The 22,063-nt window shown below is 42.3% G+C and overlaps 1 protein-coding gene across 4 annotated transcripts in view; it reads left to right on the forward strand.

The window, feature by feature from the left end:
- OGDHL (oxoglutarate dehydrogenase L) overlaps positions 1-22,063 on the forward strand; it is a 117,221-nt gene that overhangs the window by 49,448 nt on the left and 45,710 nt on the right. For all 4 annotated transcript variants that reach the window (XM_039481683.1, XM_039481682.1, XM_039481685.1 and 1 more), the window contains 9 exons: positions 4,201-4,347; positions 5,965-6,055; positions 6,580-6,759; positions 7,252-7,380; positions 7,750-7,929; positions 8,658-8,810; positions 10,513-10,615; positions 11,313-11,441; positions 15,114-15,264. In XM_039481683.1, the coding sequence (XP_039337617.1) occupies positions 4,201-4,347; positions 5,965-6,055; positions 6,580-6,759; positions 7,252-7,380; positions 7,750-7,929; positions 8,658-8,810; positions 10,513-10,615; positions 11,313-11,441; positions 15,114-15,264 (1,263 nt within the window). The remainder of the gene's footprint in view (positions 1-4,200; positions 4,348-5,964; positions 6,056-6,579; positions 6,760-7,251; positions 7,381-7,749; positions 7,930-8,657; positions 8,811-10,512; positions 10,616-11,312; positions 11,442-15,113; positions 15,265-22,063) is intronic.

Below are 22,063 nucleotides of genomic sequence, written 5' to 3' on the forward strand. Positions count from 1 at the left end.
GCCTGTGTAAGCTGTGGAGGGACCTGATTTTGACCAACAGGAAGGAGCCAAACACTTTACCAAATTTTGTTTTGTCTATGGAAAATCCAGAAAGAAGTATTTTAGATGAATTACTGTCCCAGCCAGCTGTGGACACAATTCCTACTGAAAAAGGTTGAAAGTGCTAAATCCATTGCTGTGCAAAATCTGCTTCATACTCTTTGAGTTTACAGTCTTGTAGCTCAGGGGGCATTATCATGCTAAGAATCATTTTTTTAAAATGTTTATTCCTTCACATGTTGCTAATATCACTTTAGATTTTAAAATTCAGTTTTAATAATCTAACATCTTCTCATTTGTTTCCTGGTAGATGTAGAAATGGCACCTAACTCAAATTTTTATTTTAGAAAATATGTCCATTGTATATTTCTGGAGACTCACACAAATGATAAACATAGGAAATGTTAGGCCCTGATTGTCCAATCTGATTCATGTGGCCAGACTCTAATGGCTGCACACCAGCTGGCGGGATCAAGGCCTTTCTAGGCATGTCTGTCTCTCTCCCTCTCTGCTTCTCATGTACAAGTCCCCATGGTGTTTAGTTTCACAGTCTGGCAGGGAGGATGTGTAAATCTAATGAAAGCTGCTACTTTAAAAAAACAAACAAATCACTCTGTGTGTGTGTGTGTGTGTGTGTAAAATATATTTGTGAAAGTTCAACCTGAATTTCAGCTAATTCAGGGAAAAATTTAGGTTATTAAAGTTTGTTTTGCATATATCTATATAATTATTGACAGATTTTTTTTTCCTTTGGTGAAATTTCAACTTTAACAACCTTGGCCTGAATTAACTGCCATTGTCCCTTGAAGGGTGTGAGGAGACTACCAAATTGATTGTTTGGGAAGTTTCTGACTTGACTGGTTCAAATATCCTGTGGACCTGGAGGTTACATCTAAGATGTCAGGCCCTAGGCAACATGTCCTTTTCTCTTCTTCAGAATATAGACTAGTCAGAATCTGATCAAAATACTAATAAAGCCGTAGAACACCCTTCTAGTGGTGGTAACCAAGTCTTATGTTTCTTTAGATGTTACAGGCAGTCCTTCAGGTGAGGTGCACTGATACCTCCTTACTATCCACATACGAGCATATTGTCCTCTTGAACTGCCACAAAGGATTTGTTTTTCCAAATGATATTTTAGAACCCAAATGTTACCAGGGGAAGGGGAAGAGAAAGCTTTTGTTCTTATTTGAGTGATTGCTCATATCCATTCCACATTAGACATGCACACACCGTGTGTACTGTGCTCAGAATTTTTTCCCGAAGTGGTATCCGTTGGGCTGTCTCTAGCTCCTTCTGGTGCTGCATGCTTATGCACTAGTATAAGGGGCACTGTCGGCTCCGCACCCTCTCAGTTCCTTCTTACCGGCCATGACAATTGCTGGAACAACTCCTTGTGCTTTGGCAAGTCATTATTTAGTGGTTTCTCTTTAGCATAGTTAATTAGTCTTCTCACATGAGATGTCCATTTGCTTCCTTAAAGGATTAGAAAGACTTTACCCTCAGATTCACAAACCAATTCTGCCATGGGACCTAAACCTGGTCCTGTCAAGACTCATGGGCCTTCCCTTTGAACCACTAGCATTGTGCTCTCTGCTGTATCTTTCCTGGAAGGTCGCTTTCCTGGTGGCGTTACCTCAGCCAGAAGGGTCTCCGAAATCAGGACCATTACGTCAGAACCACTGTACATGGTATTCTTCCAGGACATGGTTCAACAGTGCTCCCACTCGGTATTTCTTTCAAAGGTAGTCTTGTGGTTCCATAGTAACCAGGCTATTTTCCTGCCAGTTTTCTTCCCAAAACCATGCAGGAATTCAGAGGAGCAGCATCTCCACTCGTTGGATGTTGCATACCCTAGCCTTCTACACTGAGACGACCAAGCTGTTCTGTAAATCCACTCAGCTCTTCATGGTAATAGCAGATAGGATGAAAGGCCTACCTGTTTCAGCCCAGAGAATCTCATCCTGGATAATTTCCCGTATTCGTACATGCTACAAGCAGGCAGGCGTCCCAACTCCTGCCATCTTGACTGCCTACTCGATGAGAACTCAGGCCTCATCAGTGTTTCTGGCCCAAGACATCTGCAGAGCAGTGATCTGGTTGTCAGTGCGTGCCTTCTCCTCCCACTATGCCATCACCCAACAGGCTCGAGATGACAACTGGGAGAGCAGTATTGCAATCCTCATGTCCAGGAACTGCAAGCCCCGCTTCTTGGGTACTGCGTGTGAGTCACTTAACGTGGAATGGAAATGAACAATCACCCAAAGAAAAAAACGGTTACTAACCTTTCCGTAAGTGTTGTTCTTCAAGATGTGTTGCTCATATCCATTCCACAACCCACCTCCTGCCTCTCTGTCTGAGTTATCCGGCAAGAAGGAACCGAGAGGGTGAAGGGCCAGCAGTGCCCCTTATACCGGCACATAAGCATGTGGCACCAGAGGATGCTAAAGCCAGCCCAACATATACCACTGAGGGAAATTTCTGGTGACAGTGCATGCAGGGCGTGCACACCTAACATGGAATGGACATGAGCAATGCATCTTGAAGAACAACAGTTATGGAAAGGTTAGTAACTTTTTTTTCCATATTCCCATGTGTGGATGAAGGGAGACAGGAAGGAGGAGACCCTTTAATGTTATCAATTTGTGACTGTTCTATCGTATGCAAGGCTTTAATACATGGTGAACACAACTTATTAGCCTTGTCCACCTACTGCCTGCCCTCTCGTGAACATTTCCGACTTGCATTTGGTAAGGACACTAGGATAACGAGCTATTTCTAAACATATATAACCAGAATCCCCCTGACCCTGACGCAAGATGTCCCAAGTGCAAGGTGTCACTTTGAAATGTTGAAAATGCTTCCAAAGTTAGTGGCAATGTGCTCTGGTAAATACACTTGCTAACTGGAAAGGGAGGGGGAAGTTACCCTGTGCACTACTGGGTTAACATGAAGCCCCGAAAGGATGGAAAATCGCAGATACAGCTGCCATTTTAATTCACCCCATTGTCTAGAGGGCTTTTGCTCTCAAGGAGCCAGACCCTCTAATTTTTGTAAATCAATGTGGTTCCATTGATTTTAATGGTGCTATCAAATTAACATCAGTTCAGGATCTGTCCATTGTTCTTAAGGTTCTACACTGCCTTAGATCTAAACTGTTGGGTGAGCTTAGGAGAGTTTTCTGGCAACATTCCATTTCACTGCTGTTATGGCTTTTATGTTTTAGATCAGAAGGAAGGTAATCTTCAGCATTATACTTGGAGATGTGTATTAATGGACATTGTGACATTATCAGGCCTTGCATTACACTGATGATGTAACCACTAACGTTATTTCATGGAGATTTATTTTTCTTTGTGTTCAATATCTTTAGGCTTTATAAATGATCCTTTCAGCGTTTGTTAAAAGCCACTTTAACTGTGTGCAGTGCCTCTGGCCCTAACCCATTAAAAGATGGAACAACATAGAACTGTCAGTAAAGGACAGATTTTTATGTCTGTAGTTACTGATTCCTGAGGCATAGATTCCAGTGTAGCGGCTCTTGGCAAATTACCAACTGTTACATTACTTAGTCTCAGGAGCTGTGCCGCTGAATAGGGTTTCCAAGATTTCCTCTGGAATTACATGTTTTCTGCTGCAAGTTTTTATGCTGCCATTTCCCTTAATTATTTACTCATTGTTACATCCAGACGATATGGGACTTTCTTTTGTCTCCACTTGGATCTGCAGGGTGGTTTACTCTTCTGACGTTCTGCCTGCTTGTGAGGCTTTCCCCTTTGTAGTCAGGGGGAACTTCATGCATATAGGAAGTGCAGACTAGAAAAATCAAAATCTGACCTGAGATTTTTGCCGTAATTTCTATGGTTTGATTTTGTTCATCATAATATTTTCCAAGTGTCAGGATCAATTCACAAAGTGCTGGTGAGAACTTTTAAAGGTGGGTTGGAGAGAGAGAGAGAGATCCTTCCTCTTTTATAGACTTACTTTCCCCCAATAAAATTCATGCTCTGAGAAATATGAGTATGTATTTAGAAGTCTTCTCTAAAATTACAGTGGGCATCTTATGTTACTTCTCCAAATGCCCTTCAGTTGATTTTTAAAAAAAATCACCATCTGATGCATTTCCTTAACTTGTTGCTTTTTTCTCCCTCTTTTGGCAAGATTTGAAGACTTCCTTGCCCGCAAGTGGTCCTCAGAGAAGCGCTTTGGTTTGGAAGGGTGTGAAGTAATGATTCCTGCTCTTAAAACCATCATTGACAAATCCAGTGAAATGGGGGTTGAATATGTAATAATGGGGATGCCTCACAGGTAACTGTTCATTTAAAATAAAAAAGGCAAATAATGGACTCAGTTGCACAGTGTGGTATATGCTGCTTTAGGTTTCTGGCCACTTTTAGAGACTGGGAATGTGATGTTATTAGGGAGGTTGGTAAAACAGGTTAGTTATCCCAGCTAAAAGATATACTGAGTATCAGTATCACAGAATCCTAAGGGAGCTATCTCTCAGTGAGGGGCTAAAGCTTTCATCATGGGAGACTAGTCAAGTACTTGCTTTGAAATAGAAGTGAGTCTGACAGGCATTATACTTCATTCCCCACTGTGGAGAGCTTGGAATTGAGATGTGGGAAATTGGTACATCCTATCTATACTCTGGAAGGCATTACCAGGAATGGGGACACTATTGACGAATAGAAGCAGCAAAGAATCCTGTGGCACCTTATAGACTAACAGACGTTTTGCAGCATGAGCTTTCGTGGGTGAATACCCACTTGCATCCGAAGAAGTGGGTATTCACCCACGAAAGCTCATGCTGCAAAACGTCTGTTAGTCTATAAGGTGCCACAGGATTCTTTGCTGCTTCTACAGAACCAGACTAACACGGCTACCCCTCTGATACTATTGACGAATAAGATCTTAGGCAGGGGCAGAGTCATTTAAAAAGGGGAAATAAACATCCTTTTATTTAAAAAATGAGATGCACATTTGCTTGTGGGATTTCTTTGATTCCCAGGTTTCAATCTGCTACAGGTGGCAGTAGAATCAACTTTGAAAACACTTTGGTATTTGGAACATAGCTGCTGAGCCGCTGATTCTTGTTGATAGGGTAGTCAGTTTTTTCATAGGTGGGAGAAAGGGTACTTATAATTCAGGGAACCTTAAAAGAAGGGGTAGGAAAAATTAGCAAACAATATATTATATTCATCATAGTAGGAGAAAGGGTTCATAACTATTCCATGCTATTTTCTCATAACCTTGTACTAAGAGCTACTTTTCATACTCACAGAATGTTATATTAATTTCACAAAACTGTGGGGATTTTTTTTTAGCTAAAGTACAAAGATCAAGAAATGTAAAATGAAGGAGCTGTTCTGTGGTAGCAATAAGCCACTCCAGGGGTCATTAGTTGGCTACTGGTGCATTTTTTGGCCTTCTGCCTCACATGACTGAAGCAAGCAACAATAGCCAATTAATGTACAGCCCTCTGTAGCTTATTGCTATAACCATTAATTAAAATATATTTTCAAAGGGTCATATCCTGCCTGCACTTGGGTGTGCATGAGAGTAGCTCTGCAGGTGTATCCGAAGGTAAAATATGGTGCCTCCCCCCCCCCAAATAAGTAAAACTCCCCCAGTCTCTCATCTGTGATAATTGTCAAGTAACTGGTCTAGATAATAGCACTCTACTGATGGCACGTTAGGGTTGTGATAGAAACCCACAGAAGAGAAATCTCTAGCTTGCCATTAAATACCGAGGCACTATGGAGTGCCAATGGAGATGCAGTAGGGATACACTGGTGTGTGGGAGGGGTGGGGAGTGGTTGGAGGATGAAGGGGCAGTATTTTAGATGTTTAAAATACACTTTTTTTTTAATTTCCAAAATTGTATGGTAAGATTTCATCAAAGAACCTTCTATTGTTGTTTAGAGGTAGGTTGAATGTACTGGCCAATGTCATCCGAAAGGAGTTGGAGCAGATCTTCTGTCAATTTGATCCAAAACTTGAAGCAGCTGATGAGGTAACATGCAACTTTATTACTGATAGAGAATAAGTACTGAATTGTTCTGGATGTTCTTGTCCATGTAAATATGCAGTACTAGGAACTATTAAAGTGCATAATTTTGTTTTGTAAAGTGATCAGAATCAATGGGGTTTACTGGTAACTTTATTCTTTACAAAACGCTATAGCACATCTTTCAAATGCAGAAAGATTCCTAGTCATTAACTCTAAACAGTGAATTCAAGTCACAGGGTATCTCTCTAACATAATTTGTTTTAGCTCCAACCATCTTCCTCTATTTTGCAGAGACAAGCATGTTGTCAGTGCTTAGTTAATATTAAGTGTTCTGTTCTGACCCTGAGGTATTAAAACAGAAACAAATGTTTAAAATTTTAAATTATTTTCAGTAAAAATAACATGCAGTGTGACACATAACAGCTAGCCAGATTCATTTTTCAGTATGAAGTGGAAATTTCAAGTGTTGAATTGGAAGTAGTTTATATGGCTGGTGTACATGAACCTTGACTGTCTCTGTATGTTAGGGGTCTGGGGATGTAAAATATCATTTGGGAATGTACCATGAGAGGATCAACCGAGCAACAAATAAGAACATCACTCTGTCGCTTGTGGCTAACCCATCTCATTTGGAAGCAGTAAACCCTGTTGTTCAGGGGAAGACCAAAGCTGAGCAGTTTTACAGAGGGGATACAGAAGGGAAAAAGGTAAAATTACAAGCATGCTAGGATAACTTTTGGTGTGTGTGTGTGTGTTTTTCTAATAGCCCACTTTACAAAAGTTTTGAGCTGCAGAAGTGGGAGGTACTTCAAGACACCGAAACTTTTCTTTGTGTAATTGAATATGTTGGCCTTTGAACTAAACTAATAATTTTAAATTAGCACAGGGTAAAACTTCCTAATTCTCTGACTGATTACCAGGTTGATTAATTTAGTTCCTGAACTTGGAAACCTCAGATTGTAACTTTCACTCAATTGGGAATCAAACAAAGCAGTTTGAATGCAGCCAAGCATGCATGTTCTGATTTCTTACATTTTTTTAAATTTGAATTGTGGTCCTTCCTAGGAATCCCAGTCATAGACCAGGGCCTATGGTGCTGGGCATTGTAATAATACATAACAAAAAGTTAATGCCCTGAGGAACTGACAGTTACACTTCCTGTTACCTAATGCTTTTTTTCCATTCCTCCCTTATCTTAGGTCATGTCCATACTACTACATGGAGATGCTGCCTTTGCTGGACAGGGAGTGGTTTATGAAACCTTTCATCTCAGTGACCTCCCATCATACACCACAAATGGCACTATTCATGTTGTGGTCAATAACCAGGTGAAAAACAGAATTTCTTAAGCAATTTGGGTCTAATGATTTCCCATATATTCCTTTGTTTTGTTCTTGTCATGATAGATTGTATATACCAGCCCTCTTTCATTGACTAGAATGATTATACCCTGAAAATGGTCAGCACATCTGGCTGTGCTCAGCGTAGGCGACACAGATTTTGTGGAACCCAAATGAGTATGTAAAAATGATGCATTGTGTTAGATGAATTAAAGAAGAAATTACCTTCCAAAGTGAAAAGCCTATAATTACTGTCATGTAAATAACTAAGTATTAAACTAAGACTTCAGGCATTCATAACAAAAGCAAAAAGAACCCCTTTCTCCCACATATTAACAGACGCTTGTTTTTTCTTAGATTGGTTTCACCACAGATCCCCGAATGGCCCGCTCATCTCCATACCCTACAGACGTTGCCCGTGTGGTCAACGCACCCATATTCCATGTGAATGCTGATGACCCTGAAGCAGTGATGTATGTGTGCAATGTAGCTGTAGAATGGAGAAACACATTCAATAAAGACGTGGTTGTAGACTTAGTAAGTACTGGGTTAATCTTAACTCTTCACTTTACATATTTTATGCTAGTCTTTTAAAGTAAGTCAGTAATGTCAAATATGTTACTAAGTGTTTATAAACATTGCTATGCTCATTGCATTTATTGGCTTGAATGCGACTGTTAAGCAGTTTTCCCTACCTTACATTATTACTTGTATTATAATACTGCCTAGAGCAGGGGTTCTCAACCTTTTTCTTTCTGAACCCCACCCCCCACAACATGCTATAAGAACTCCATGGCCTACATGTGCCACAACTGTTTTTCTGCATATAAAAGCCAGACCCAACATTAGGGGGTAGCAAGCAGGGCAATTGCCTGGGGTCCCATGCCACAGGGGCCTCTGCGAAGCTTAGTGGCTCAGGCTTCAGTCCCAGGCGGCGCAGCTCAGGGCTTCAGGTGGTGAGGCTCCATGGCTTCATCCTGCTTGGTGGACCGCCTGAAACCTGTTTGCAGTCCCCCAGGGTCTGTGGACCTTCAGTTGAGAACCTCTGGCCTAGAGGACCCAACCAGAACCAGAGCCCTGTTGTGCTAGATGCTGTACCCAAAATAAGAGGGAGCCCTTACCCCAAAGAGACTTATGTTGATTTTAATGTCTCTTTAAGCAACAACTTTAATGCCTTAAGCCCATAAATCTCTAGAAAGCAGGAAATGTTAAGAGATTAGTTTCATGTCTCTCGTTATTGACAGATATAAATCTTCCCTGTGTAGGTTTGTTACCGAAGGAGAGGCCACAATGAAATGGATGAACCCTTGTTCACCCAGCCCCTGATGTACAAGCAGATTCACAAGCAGGTGCCAGTGCTGAAGAAGTATGCTGACAAACTTATTGCAGATGGGACTGTAACACTACAGGAGTTTGAGGTACAGTATGTCAGCAGAGCTAGAAGGCTGTTTGTGATGCTGTTCGCAGAAGGAAGTGACGGCATGCTGTTTCCTTAACTACTTTTTGCTTCACTACTTTGTTGCCTTCATTCTATGCCTTTTTCTGACTGTCTTGTTTTGTTTTACATAAAATAGAAAATAGTACTACTGGAGAAATGTGTGGCAGGAGATGAGCTTAATTTTCATTGATTACATTACATAAGGCTTAAAGATGGAGAAAAATGGATGATTGTCTCTAACTGGTGAAGCTGAGTCACTTGTGTTGATCTGCTATATACATAGCTACTGTCAACCTAGGAGGACTGGAAATGCTGTGTAGTAATTAAAATAATACATGGTACCCAGAAAAACAGGTTCTCCTCAATTCTTAGACTGATACAGTGATAAGATAGGGCTGTTAAGACTGTTTAATATTAGCTGTGTTAGTGCTTCAGGAGCCTTTGAAAATTGCAAATTAGTATGATTGAAAGAGCTTGAGTGGAGGGGAGATACAGGGAATCAGAATTCACCTCCCTGCCTTGGATCTGTGGCAACACCAATTCAGAGGTGTCTGAAATATTCATTATTATATCTACCGCATCTCTAATCATGGGAGCTTCTTGTTGGAGCATCTTATGTAATTGGCAATTGTAGGCAATATGCTGATGTTTACTCAGAATAGGATAACAAACTCATTAGTTTTGTTCCTCAGTTGTATTGAATTTGTTGCACTTGGACTTCAAAGAGATAAGTCTGAACTACCATATAAAAATTAAATCTGCATTTTTTTTACTATATCGTTATTCATACTAAACTGGCTAACTCTTTTTATATTGTACTTTTATGCTTGTGGAAGTGGACGTAGTAGTAGTAGCAGCACTGTAAAGCAAGGGATTGCATGGGGAGACTGTGGATCTGGGCCATCTGATTAACTATTAGGCACAGTTCTTGCCTGAGGCAGGATACCAGACTCCGTGATCTTTGGTTCAATCTAGAATCCTACATTCCTAAAAAGTTGGAACACAAAGGTGTGTAGGCTCTTTACTTCCACTGAAATTAATGGAGGTTGGGAGACTAAATACTTTTGTGGCTCTGAGCCAGTCTGCCCACAGTACCCAAATAATGCACAGAGACAGTTATACAGCTAAGCTACGTAGGTGCATGGGGAATTCCTTCCTGATCCCTGTAGTGACACCAGAAGCCAGTTGGATAACCTTAATCTTCATACATATGACAAATTACGTGTGCTGTTCTGATGCTGACATGGAATACCACCTGCTATTCTAGTGTTGGATCTCTCATCAGCAGAATCTGCCCAAAGAACCAAATAGCTTGGTGGTTTTGTTTTAAGAAATGGATAAATGTGTTTTAAGAGTTTTTGAGCTGAGTGAAACTCCAGTAACTCCACTGAAATCAGTGGAGTTACTCTGGGTTTACACTGGCGTAACTGAGATCAAAAACTGGAATTTTGTGTGTTGTAATGTGGATGTTTCATCACTTTGGAATGGTATGCACTTTCTATAAGCAAGTATCAGAGGGGTAGCTGTGTTAGTCTGGATCTGTAAAAAGCAACAAAGAGTCCTGTGGCACCTTAAAGACTAACAGATGTATTGGAGCATAAACTTTCATGGATGAATACCCACTTCGTCAGACGCATGTGTGTCATTTTTGTTTTTTTTATCTCTAACTCCTTGTTCTATAGGAAGAAATTGCAAAGTATGATAAAATCTGTGAAGAAGCTTATACTAGATCTAAGGATAAGAAAATTCTACACATTAAACACTGGCTTGATTCACCTTGGCCTGGTAAGTGTCCTTCAAATACCTGAATGCCAGTGAGACTGGTTGGTGCCATTTGTGCTTTCCTTTTGAACAAAAATCCTGCCACCTTTATTGAGCCCTTCGCCAGGCACTACATCCTTTTGAAGTGAAGGATTTGGTTCTTGGTTTGCATATGCTAGCAAATGAAAGGATGCCAAAACAGTTTGGCAGAGGTGCAGTTGTCAGTACATCTTTAGAAATGGATGTGGCAAAAGCAACACTTTATCACTTAGAAAAGAGCTTTTCTCAGTCTACTATTAACAGAGAAGTGATTTGTCTGTAATGTTACCTGCCTTTATTCCTTCAGAGGGAAATTCCACCTCTGTGGACCTCTATTTTCAGGCCTTAAGCAGGTCTGAAATGGTGCATGTGCCTTGTGCCTCTCTGCACATGGTTGAATTTCACTCTCAATGAGTGAAAGTAAAACAGCAAACAAAAGAGCCATATTGTGTGTGTGAGAGACCAAGAATTGTTCTGTATAGGACCTGGAAATAATCCATTCCCTAGTTTAAAAGGTGTGGAAATGGCTCTTGGCTGTTGAAAACATTAGGATATTTTAAGAGTGTTTCTTTTAACAGTAAAATTCTTATGTTTTTATTTTTATTACAGATAGTGTAGCAGTTCTCTTAATAATTAGAAGCCTCTGTTCATCCAGAATGCCTTATAATGTTTCTCCTTCCAGGGTTCTTTAATTTGAATGGAGAACCAAAGAGCATGACTTGTCCTCCAACAGGCATCCCAGAAGACATGCTGAACCACATTGGCAATGGAGCTAGCTCTGTGCCCCTTGAGGGTTTCAAAATACATGGAGGTCAGCTGGATTCTCTGCTATTTCTGAAATGTCAGACATTGCTTTCTTTGTCCTTGCTTTGTTTCTGCACATCAGTTACAGGGTAGTTGCTCTTCTGAGGTACATTGGTAAAGGGGAGGAAGGAGCTGGTGACCTGCCTTCACAATTCACATATGCCACCTTACTGACAGGTGGGAAGGTGGCAGTGAACATCCTACTGAACTATTCTCCTTCAAGAATTTAATATTCCTTTGTTATCATAGCATCTCTTTCCTAACCTCATTAAAGTAAATTCCTTTTCTCTGTGGTCTTATAATGTGGAGGGAAGTGAAAACATCTTTATAACATGCAGCTGGCTAAATCTTTCTTAGTGAAGAGGGTAAGACTGTAACTAACCAGACTAATCAAGACATCTTTTTTTTCCCAGATGTGCAATGCATGTCTTCACTTGTGCAGATGGACATGTGCTTGTATTCTTTAATGCATAGTATGAAAAGATGTCTGTACTACAAGTACAAATCTAACTTGCTTCCTGAAATGGAGGTTCTAAATCTGAGTATGTTTTTAATATACTAAAGGCACAGTTATGATTGTGGAGACCACTCCTTATGATGCTTTCCTTGTAGGTGATAATTTCCTCTTCCTACAAGGATGCAGCTTAGTCCAGTCAGACAATACTGCTTGTTTCAAGGAATCATTTTCTAGTACAACCACATGGCATATCATTGTATTATGCTTAGTGTGAGGAAGTTTGGTCAAACTTTCTTTCAGCTTGTGGGCAGACATGACACGTAGTCCAGTGACTACATTAAGTCTTGCTACTGAGAGTCAAGTGCTTTCTGAAAAAAAAATCTTAACCCTTAGCATCAAGGGGCTTAATTCTGAACTAGTAACTCTAATGATTAAAAGTTAAACATATGACTAGCTCAATGGGTAGTGGTCTGCACTAGCATGCCATGGTCTGAGCATAATTTCTTTCTCCCTGGGATGGTAGAATCTGGAGGCACTAGAAAGGTAGTATGCTCAGCCTTTGGGGAAGAATGGAACTGCCTGACACAGTAACTCCCACTCATCTTGTCCATATCAGGTGAAGGAAGTTCACCTGGGTGTGAGGGCTGTTCTTCAGCATAGGATCCTCTCTCTATAGAGGGGAATGAGATTCTCTAAGCACTCCTCAAAAAAAGAAATGTCAATATACATCTGGAAATCTCTCAATGTCAGCAGTTGCAATAGGACCTTCTGTGCGTACGTTTTCCTTCAGGAATATTAAATGTAACAAGCAGTGGTAAGGGGATCCCGAATTATGTTAGCATGTTTATTGAAGCAATTACTGTAGTAACTTTAAAAATCTGGTGCGCATTTGTGCAAGAGGCACTGGATTGCTGTGACACTTTGATTAGTTTTAAATTAATATTACTGGAAGAATAATTTTAGGTGTGGATTGTACACCTTCTAATTAAACATAGCTTTCTACTTCTCTGTGGAGTGGCATTCCTCTAAGACTATCTGTATACTATGAGTGTGATTCCCCTGCTCGTATACACACAAGCTTTTAGTCTGGATGTAGCCTTAGGCAGTAATGCTCAGACTGTGGTCCACAGAATTCTTTCAGGTGGTTCAAAAGGCAACAGAGTAGATGGAGAAGGAAAGGGGTTGAGGAGTTTGAATGGGAGGTGCTCCATGAAGATGTCTGCGTGCTTTTTGTCCAGACTAAAAGCCACTGCTCAGATTGTCTGGCAGTAGCTGTAGTAAGTGGCCAGTCTGTGGTTCTGCCTTGCACAGTTGATAGAACTTTACTGTGCAAATCTCTGACTGGGAATCCAGGTTGAGGAATGGACCTCCCCAAGTGCCCCATTATAGCGCATTAATTGTAAACCACCAGATGAGCTGTTTAAGATTTGAAGTAATTTTTGGTGACTGAATCTTGAGTTTATTGGTTGGGAGTGTTTTATGTGATTTAAAATTCCTAAAACGACATTACAGCAATGCTTTCAATTAAACATCTTCAGTGTTTGTGTTCAAGTGGCATTTAATTAACATAAATAATTTGTCTAAGTCTAACTATGATTACCAATCAGGAGGGAGATTCTGATTGTACACAGTGTAGCAGTCAGTCCTCAAATACATAATCCTTTGCTATGTTTAACATACAGATTTCTTGTAAAATCCACATCAGTACAATCTGGGTCACTTGGTGAGAAGGCATGTTATGTTTATTTGTACAGCATCAATATTGTGCTTTACAGAGAGGTCTGAAGATAAGAATCCTCTGCAAAGAGATGACAGTGTAAAAAACCAGTCAGTGTACTAATTAGAGACACGGGCTGGAAAGTTAGAAAAAGGTATGTATTTGAGTGGTGAAATAGAGCACCTGATTATCTGGAGAAGGGAATATTGTTTGTTAGGGAGGATATTGGCATTTTGGAAAAGGTATGATTTGAAGGAAAAGAGAGTTGCAAACTGGTTGACTGAGTCAGTAAAGGGGGTTTCACGTGAATGGGGCTCCCTGGAGGACAACTTGGAGACGAGGATGTGGTGAAGGAAGTAGTTAGTTAGGTAACCTGGGCAGGGACACAAGTCAGATGAAGAGACACTAGAGTGGAAGTGGAAGCAGAAGCTAAATGTACAGAATTTAAAAGATGAGGATGATTGTTGGGAATCTTGTGAAGGAATGTGAAGTGGGGCTGGAAAAGGTTGGGTAAATGGAAAGTGTAGATGAATGTTTTGGACAGATTCAAAGCAGGCTAAAAAGGAAAGACTCAAGGGGCTGGAGATGAGAAGGTTGTGGTGATTGAAATGAGATGTATCAAGGGCAAGGGTTTTTGTGATAGGAATGGGGAGAAGCAGAGAGAAGGATTTTGAAGGTGTTGCAAAGGGGGCGAATGGCAGGGTTTAGTAACAGTATCAATATGGAGGCAGAAATAGAGACCAGAGTAACATATGACACCCAGTTTGCGAGGCTTGTAGTCTCACAATTTGATTTACACTGACATAAGGAGTTTTCAGTTTTGTTCTCTGTGAAAGTCAGTGAGGGTACACCTTGTGCTTTTTTTTTTTATTTAAAATTTCTGTGCAATTGTAAAGAATGAAGAAATTACAAAATCTTTCCTGTGGAAAACAGCTGGTGCATAAACCATATGCTAACTGAAAATCCATATCCATTTCAAATTAAACAAAAGTCCATGTTGAGACAAGTCTAGTAGTGTAAAATACAAAAACCGAACCAACCCCAGTCTCCTAATTTCAATCTTCTACAAAATAGAACCAAATCTATTTAAAAAATCCTTTTGTATTGCTGCACAACGATCTTCCTGGCAAACTCTGTATCTCACCTTATTTCCATCTCACTAAACCATGGTATAAATAACTGTGTAGTTTAATACTATCAAGTGTTGGTTCTGTCAGCTATTGCCTAGGGAGCTAGCTATTTCTAGCCCCCTCTTCTTGATCTGTATTTTAAGCATGGTTGTGTGTTCTTGGATATACTAAGATCTGTGTGGGTTTTTTTAACTTGTGCTGCTGCTGGTTTGGATTTGCCAAGTACAGTGGGTCAGCATCTAACTGGGAGTAACCATTCAAACTTGACACATTTCCCTGGCTCAGCCTCTGCATTCTGAGAGATGTGGATATAATATGCATGTGGAACATTTTGTAAACTAGCCTCATTAATTCCCAACTGTTACCCCCATATAGGGCTTTCTCGGATCTTGAAAGGCCGATTGGAAATGACCAAGAACAGAGTGGTTGACTGGGCCTTGGGAGAATACATGGCTTTTGGATCTTTGCTGAAAGAAGGGATCCATGTCCGACTGAGTGGGCAGGATGTGGAAAGGGGAACTTTTAGGTAAGTACCAAGTTGGCTGCTGCCAAATACTAGTGGATTGAAAAACTGCATGGAAATACAATTTGGGGTTCTCCTATGGATTAGGATACTCTGGAAGGAATTATAGGCTTACAGTAAATGATTACATATATGTTTTGTATGCTGTGTGTATCAATCAATCAGGCGTCTGTATTTTTTTTATTTATATACTTCCATCAGGGCCGCCCAGAGGGGGGGGCAAAGGGGGCAATTTGCCCCGGGCCCTGGGCTCCGCAGGGGCCCCCAAGAGAACAGCGGAGGCTCCCGCCTCCGCCCCTCTCCTGGAGCCTCAGCGCATCAAACGCCGAGTCTCCGCCGGGGCCCCTGAGCCCCGCCCCGCTCAGAGCCGCGTGGGGAGGGGGCGGGGCTGGGAGCTCTGGGCTGAGCTCGGCTCCCTCCGCTCGGCGTGAAGCTCCCAGCCCCCCCCCCCCCCCATGTGGCTCTGAGCGGGACGGAGCTCAGGCCCCGCCGGCCACACGCTGCGGCTGTTCCGGCGAGGCGCTGAGACTCCGGGTGAGGAGGGAGCCGGGGGTAAGAGGTTGGGGGCGGGAAAGCGGGGGCCGCCGCCGAGCGCAGCCCGGTCTTCGGAGGTATTCGGCGGCGGGGCCCTTCCGTTCGGGACCCGCCGCCGTGCCCGAAGACCGCGGTGGGGCCCCGCCGCCGATTACCGCCGAAGACCGGGCTGCACTTCAGCGGTGGGTCCCGCTTCGACGGTAATTCGGCGGCGGGGGGCCCCCGCCGCGGGTCTTCGGGGCACTTCGGCGGCGGGTCCCGGAACGGAAGGGCCCCCCGCCGCCGAAGACCCGGGGCCCCCGGAATCCTCTGGGCGGCCCTGACTTCCATAGGATGGAAGGATATACAATTAGCAGCAAATGAATACTTGTTTTTATTAATATTTAATCATAGTAATTATTGCTTAACATTTATATTGCAGTAGTGCCCAGAGGACTTGTTTAGATCTGGGGCTACATTGTGCTAGGTGCTGTTAAACTTGTATGAGGGGACAGTCCTTTCCCTGAAGAGCTTAAATCAAAGATGAGTTACATACTGAGGGGAGGGGAATGGGTACAGCCCAGTGTATACAACTTTTAAATACATTTATATTTTTTCTAACTAAAGGCATGTCAGCTATCCTCGCATGCCCCAACCCCCCAAATTAAAAATCAGTAACCGGCTAATTTCTTATAGCTGTTACAGGAGAGGTAAGTAGTAAAGTGGGGTTTGACTGTGGAGAAGGTGGTGGCTGTGGTGTTGGAGGGTGTCTGTGCATTTAGGACGTTGTGGAAGAAGGCACTGATAATTATGGGGAAAACTGACAGAGGAGGCTGTGCAATAAGAAACAAATGGAAAAGCAGGGAGGGGCAGAGTTACAAATGGCCTTTTGCCTGAGGTCAAGTAACTTGAGCATGGCATAGTTAGAGCAGTGGGTGAAGAACGTTTTGGACATAGCATGGATGGTGTAGGGTTAGAGGGCTGAGTGGAGTTTAAATTGATGACAAGACATCTAGGTGAGAATGCTGGAGAGCCAGGCTGAGATTTGGGATTTGGTGGAGGGAGAGAGGCCAGGAGAATGGAAATGTAGATTGGGGAGTCCTTGACATTATTGTAGTTGTTCTCCCCAAGGACATAAAAGGCAGAGCAGGCTCAGCCATCCTTCAATTCCTTCTTACTGCCTATGGCAGCATGACAGAACCCCTGTGGTGTCCACTCTTTCTGTGCTAGTGTGAGTCGGAACTAGAGTTATGTAGTTAGGCAAGTACATGGTGTATATATAGTTAGTCACCCATTAGCAAAAATATATATAAAATAGGCTGTCAAGCGATTAAAAAAATTAATCATGATTAATCACACTGTTAAACAATAGTAGAATACCATTTATTTAAATATTTTTGGATGTTTTTTACATTTTAAAATATATTGATTTCAATTACAACACAACACAAAGAGTCCAGTGCTCACTTTATACTTTTTATTACAAATATTTGCTATAAAAACAAAATAAATAATTTTCAATTCACCTCATACAAGAACTGTAATACAGTCTCTTTATCATGAAAGTTGAACTTACAAATGTAGAATTATATACAAAAATAACTGCCCTCTAAAACAAAACAGTGTAAAACTTTAGCGCCTACAAGTCCACTCAGTCCTGTTTCTTGTTCAGTCAGTCATTCAGACAAACAAGTTTGTTTACATTTGCAGGAGATAATGCTGCCCGCTTCTTGTTTACGATTGCACCTGAAAGTGAGAACAGGTGTTCACATGGCACTGTTGTAGCCAATGTCACAAGATATTTACGTGCCTGTTGCGTTACAGATTCATATGTCCCTTCATGCTTCAACCCCCATTCCAAAGGACATGCGTCCATGCTAATGAGGGGTTCTGCTCTTTAATGATCAAAAGCAGTGCGGATCGACGCATGTTCATTTTCATCATCTGAGTCAGATGCCACCAGCAGAAGGTTGAATTTCTTTTTTGGTGGTTCGGGTTCTGTAGTTTCCATGCTGGAGTATTGTTCTTTTAAGACTTCTGAAAGCATGTGCCACACCTAGTCTCTCTCAGATTTTGGAAGGCACTTCAGATTCTTAAACTCTGGGTCAAGTGCTGTAGCTATCTTCAGAAATCTCACACTGGTACCTTTGTGTTTTGTCAAATCTGCAGTGAAAGTGTTCTTAAAACAAACAACATGTGCTGGGTCATCATCTGAGACTGCTATAACAGGAAATATATGTCAGAATGCAGGTAAAACAGAGCAGGAGACATACTATTCTCCCCCAAGGAGTTCAGTCACAAATGTAATTAATGCTTCCATGCTGATGATGCTTGTTTTAAAAAAAAAATAATGCATGTCCTCTGGAATGGTGGCCGAAGCATGAAGGGGCATACAAATGTTTAGCATAACTGGCACATAAGTACCTTGCAACACCGGCTACAACAGTCTGTTCTCACTTCCAGGTTATATTGTAAATAAGAAGAGGGCAGCATTAGCTCCCGTAAATGTAAACAAACTTTTTTGTCTGAGTGATTGGCTGAACAAGAAGTAGGACTGAGTGGACTTGTAGGCTCTAAAGTTTTACATTGTTTTGTTTTAGAGAGCAGTTACATAAAAAAAATACATTTGTAGGTTGCACTTTTACGATAAAGAGATTGCATTATGGTATGGCATTGTATTGTATGAGGTGGGGCAGGAGGGAGGGATAGCTCAGTGGTTTGAGCATTGGCCTGCTAAACCCAGGGTTGTGAGTTCAATCCTTGAGGAGGCCACTTAGGGATCTGGGGCAAAAATTGGTCCTGCTAGTGAAGGCAGGGGGCTGGACTCAATGACCTTTCAAGGTCACTTCCAGTTCTAGGAGATTGGTATATCTCCAATTATTACCTTATTACCTTTTAGGTGTATTTCTTTTGGTTATCATTTTTACAGTACAAATATTTGTAATAAAAATAATATAAAGTGAGCACTGTACACTTTGTATTCTGTGTTATTGAAATAAATATATTTGAAAATGTAGAAAAACGCACAAATATTTAATAAATTTCACTTGGTATTCTATTGTTTAACAATGTGATTAAAACTGATTAATTGCGATTAATTTTTTTGAGTTAATTGCATGAGTTAATTGTGATTAAGCAACAGATCTAATATAAAATTTAGAATTTTTCCTTAGATAAACTTCAGTTAGGCTAGATCCTATTCCCTCATACAGGGATACTAGCAAAGTGGCAGAGGCTAAATCTCCAGGTTTTGAGACCTGTCCCTCACATGATGCTTATATGCCTATTAACAATAGGCATTCCTGATGCTTCCACTGCATGGGAAAAGGACACATCCTGGAGTGGTGTTCAGTATGTCACTTTTTCTTCAAACATAGTGGCTGCTGCTCACAAGGGATCAAGACAGCAGGGACCTTCAAAGTCCATACTAAGAGAGAAGGACCCAGCAAAATTAGATGTCTCGGGCCACAAGGTGTATTCATCTGCTAGCCTCCATATGAAGGTGGTTAAATAGTCTCTCCAAATATACTGGGTTAAGTTGCCCCCTGAAGGAGTACCAGGATTAAATCTATCACGGTAGAAGAATGGTTGACTGTCCAAATGTCATTACAGGCTGCGCTGAACATGTCTGACACTGGTGTGCACTGTGGCCACTGGATTAGCCATGAGGAAGTCAACATGGCTTCAGTCCTCAAGGATGCCCAGGGAGGGCCAAGCCACTATCAAGGACCTCCAATTTGAGGGCAATGAACTATTTAACATTGAACAGATGATGCCCTCCATTCCTTCAAAGATTCAGGGATGGTTCTGAGCTCTTTGGGTCTGTGATGAAATGGAGAAACTGCCCACCAGCACGGCAGGGGTTAAAGAGAGCCTTTGGGCCCAGCTAGCCCTGCACCATTATACCTGTAGCCAATGGCAGGCCTCGAGGGGAGAGAATAAGAGAGAACGTAGCTCAGTTTGAATCTGACTGGTGAAGAGGCATGAACTAGCTGCCAACCTAGTTGAGAGGGAGGGTCACTAGCCTGCCAGCCAAGGCTGCCACCAGGGAGTAAGCACTGTCTTCCCAGCCAAGGGAGACTGTGGAGGAGCCTCAGGAGCCTCCAGCAACTGAGGTAGGTGGGTGATTGAAGCACAGAGACATTGTGGAGTTTGGCCTCACCAAACTTATGGCTGCCTCACCCAAAGGAACTTGGGACCACAGCAGGGCATTGCCTAGGGTGACCAGACAGCAAGTGTGAAAAATCAGAACAGAGGATGAAGGGTAATAGGAGCCTATATAAGAAAAGACCCCAAAATTGGAACTGTCCCTATAAAATTGGGACATCTGGTCACCCCAGCATTGCCCCAGGTCCACGAGGGGGTGCTACTGGAGGCAAGTCACTCCAGTGACTTGGACTATAGGGGCACACCCCAAACTGAAGGGACAGTGGTAAGAAGTAGCCCAGGGCAGTGGATTTAGACTCCCCTCTGAGAGGTCCCCCTGTTCAATGGTTGACTCAAATGGGACCCGGTGGAGAGTGAGGGCCTGGGTTTCCCTCCCCCCCACATAAAAGACTTTGGCACCTCGCCCAGAGGTCAGGTGCACCAACAACTAGGCTGCTTGGCCCTCCAAGCACCCGGTTACAGGGCCTCTGTGTACCAACCACAAGGAGAAAATGATCACCCCAGCAGCAGACTTTTAGACAGTGCTCCAATGTTACCATCAGCATAGAGGACCTCAGAGCCAGTGAGGGTGAGACAGATATTCCATCATGAACAACTCTCTGCTGTTTTTTCTGCTCCCCCACAGTCTAGGGCTTCCCCCTGGCTGCAGGTTTGATGCCATCATTGAGAACCTGATAGAACTACGAGAGAATTTTTTGCATTCTTGCACCTCTTCCACCACCTCTGGACAGCTGTCTCTTTTATTTTCAGAAAGGCCTTTTTAGTTTGGGCTAGGATTACCTCAGACCATTGGGTCCTGGAGATCATAAGCAAGAAGTAGCGTATTCAGTTCCAGTTCCTTCCCACCTCTCCCTAGTTTCTGCATCTCTTTTTGGGTACCCTTCTTCTGACTGTTAAAACAAGTGGACCCCTCCTACAAATTGGAGCAATGGAACCTTGGAGTTCAGGAGCAGAGATTTTTTTTTCCTATTTTTTTTTTCTTATTCAAAAAGAGAGAGGGGATTTGCAGCCCATCTGGGACCTTTGACATCTCAATCTTCATTTGACATTTCAATTTCAGGATGGTGACTTTCGCCTCCGTAATCCCCTTATTGGATCTTCAGGGCCAGTTTGCTGCTCTCATGATGCAAGATGCCTATTTTCATATATCAATCCATCTAGCCCATAGCAAAAACCTCAGATTCCTGGTAGGCACATCTCTCTACTAGAACAGGTCCTACTCTTTGGTCTTTTTAATGGCATCAAGAGTATTCAGCAGTGCTGGCAGCTCATCTAAAGAGACAAGGGATCCAAGTCTACTATTAAGTCAAGAGAGAGAAATCCACACTGACTCAGACTCAGAGCATAGCTCATAGGAGTGGTGTTAAATTCCAGGACAACAAGGCCTACTTCTCACAGCAGGGATTTCATACCATAGTAGGTCTCATCAACCAGCTCCAAGCCCACCCAAGAACATCAGTGAAACATGGCTCATATTTCTGTGACCTCATGCACTTGTTACACAGCATGCCAGACTTCACCTATGCTCTGTGCAAGAGTGGTTGAAATCTTTATCTACCTAAGAAACACCACATGCATGTGGTGGTCATGGTCCCCCAAGAAATCCTTTCCTCATTTAAACTAGTGGAAGGATCCCCTCAGATGCACAATACTGTATTCTTCTAAGCACTTCTACCTGCCAAGACTCTGGTGACAGATGTTTCCATGCAGGGGTGGGGCAGTTTACCTAGATCAGCTTCAAATTCAGGCTTGTGGTCCTCTCAAGAAATTCTCCATCATACAAATGTTTTAAAGCTCAGAGCCAGCTACCTGGCATGCAAAGCATTCCTGCCTCCTCTTCAGGGATCCACAATACAAATGCAGACAGACAATACTGTAGCTATGCACTATGTCATTAGACAAGATGGAGCAATATTATTCCCATGCTTCAAGCGGTCTCTCTCCCAGGCCTGCTGGGAGCTGGTGTGGGGCTCTTAATTACTGCATGTTTTCAGTGCCACTCCTCTCACCCCACCAGTCAACCAAACAGGCAGGAAGCAGCTGAGACAGATAGATGGTGGAATGTAGTGATACCCCCAACTCCCCATCCCCTCCACAAGCAGTCGAATTAGCTCAATACTAT

The sequence above is a fragment of the Mauremys reevesii genome, linkage group 7, assembly GCF_016161935.1.
Source record: "Mauremys reevesii isolate NIE-2019 linkage group 7, ASM1616193v1, whole genome shotgun sequence".
Lineage (NCBI taxonomy): Eukaryota > Metazoa > Chordata > Testudines > Geoemydidae > Mauremys > Mauremys reevesii.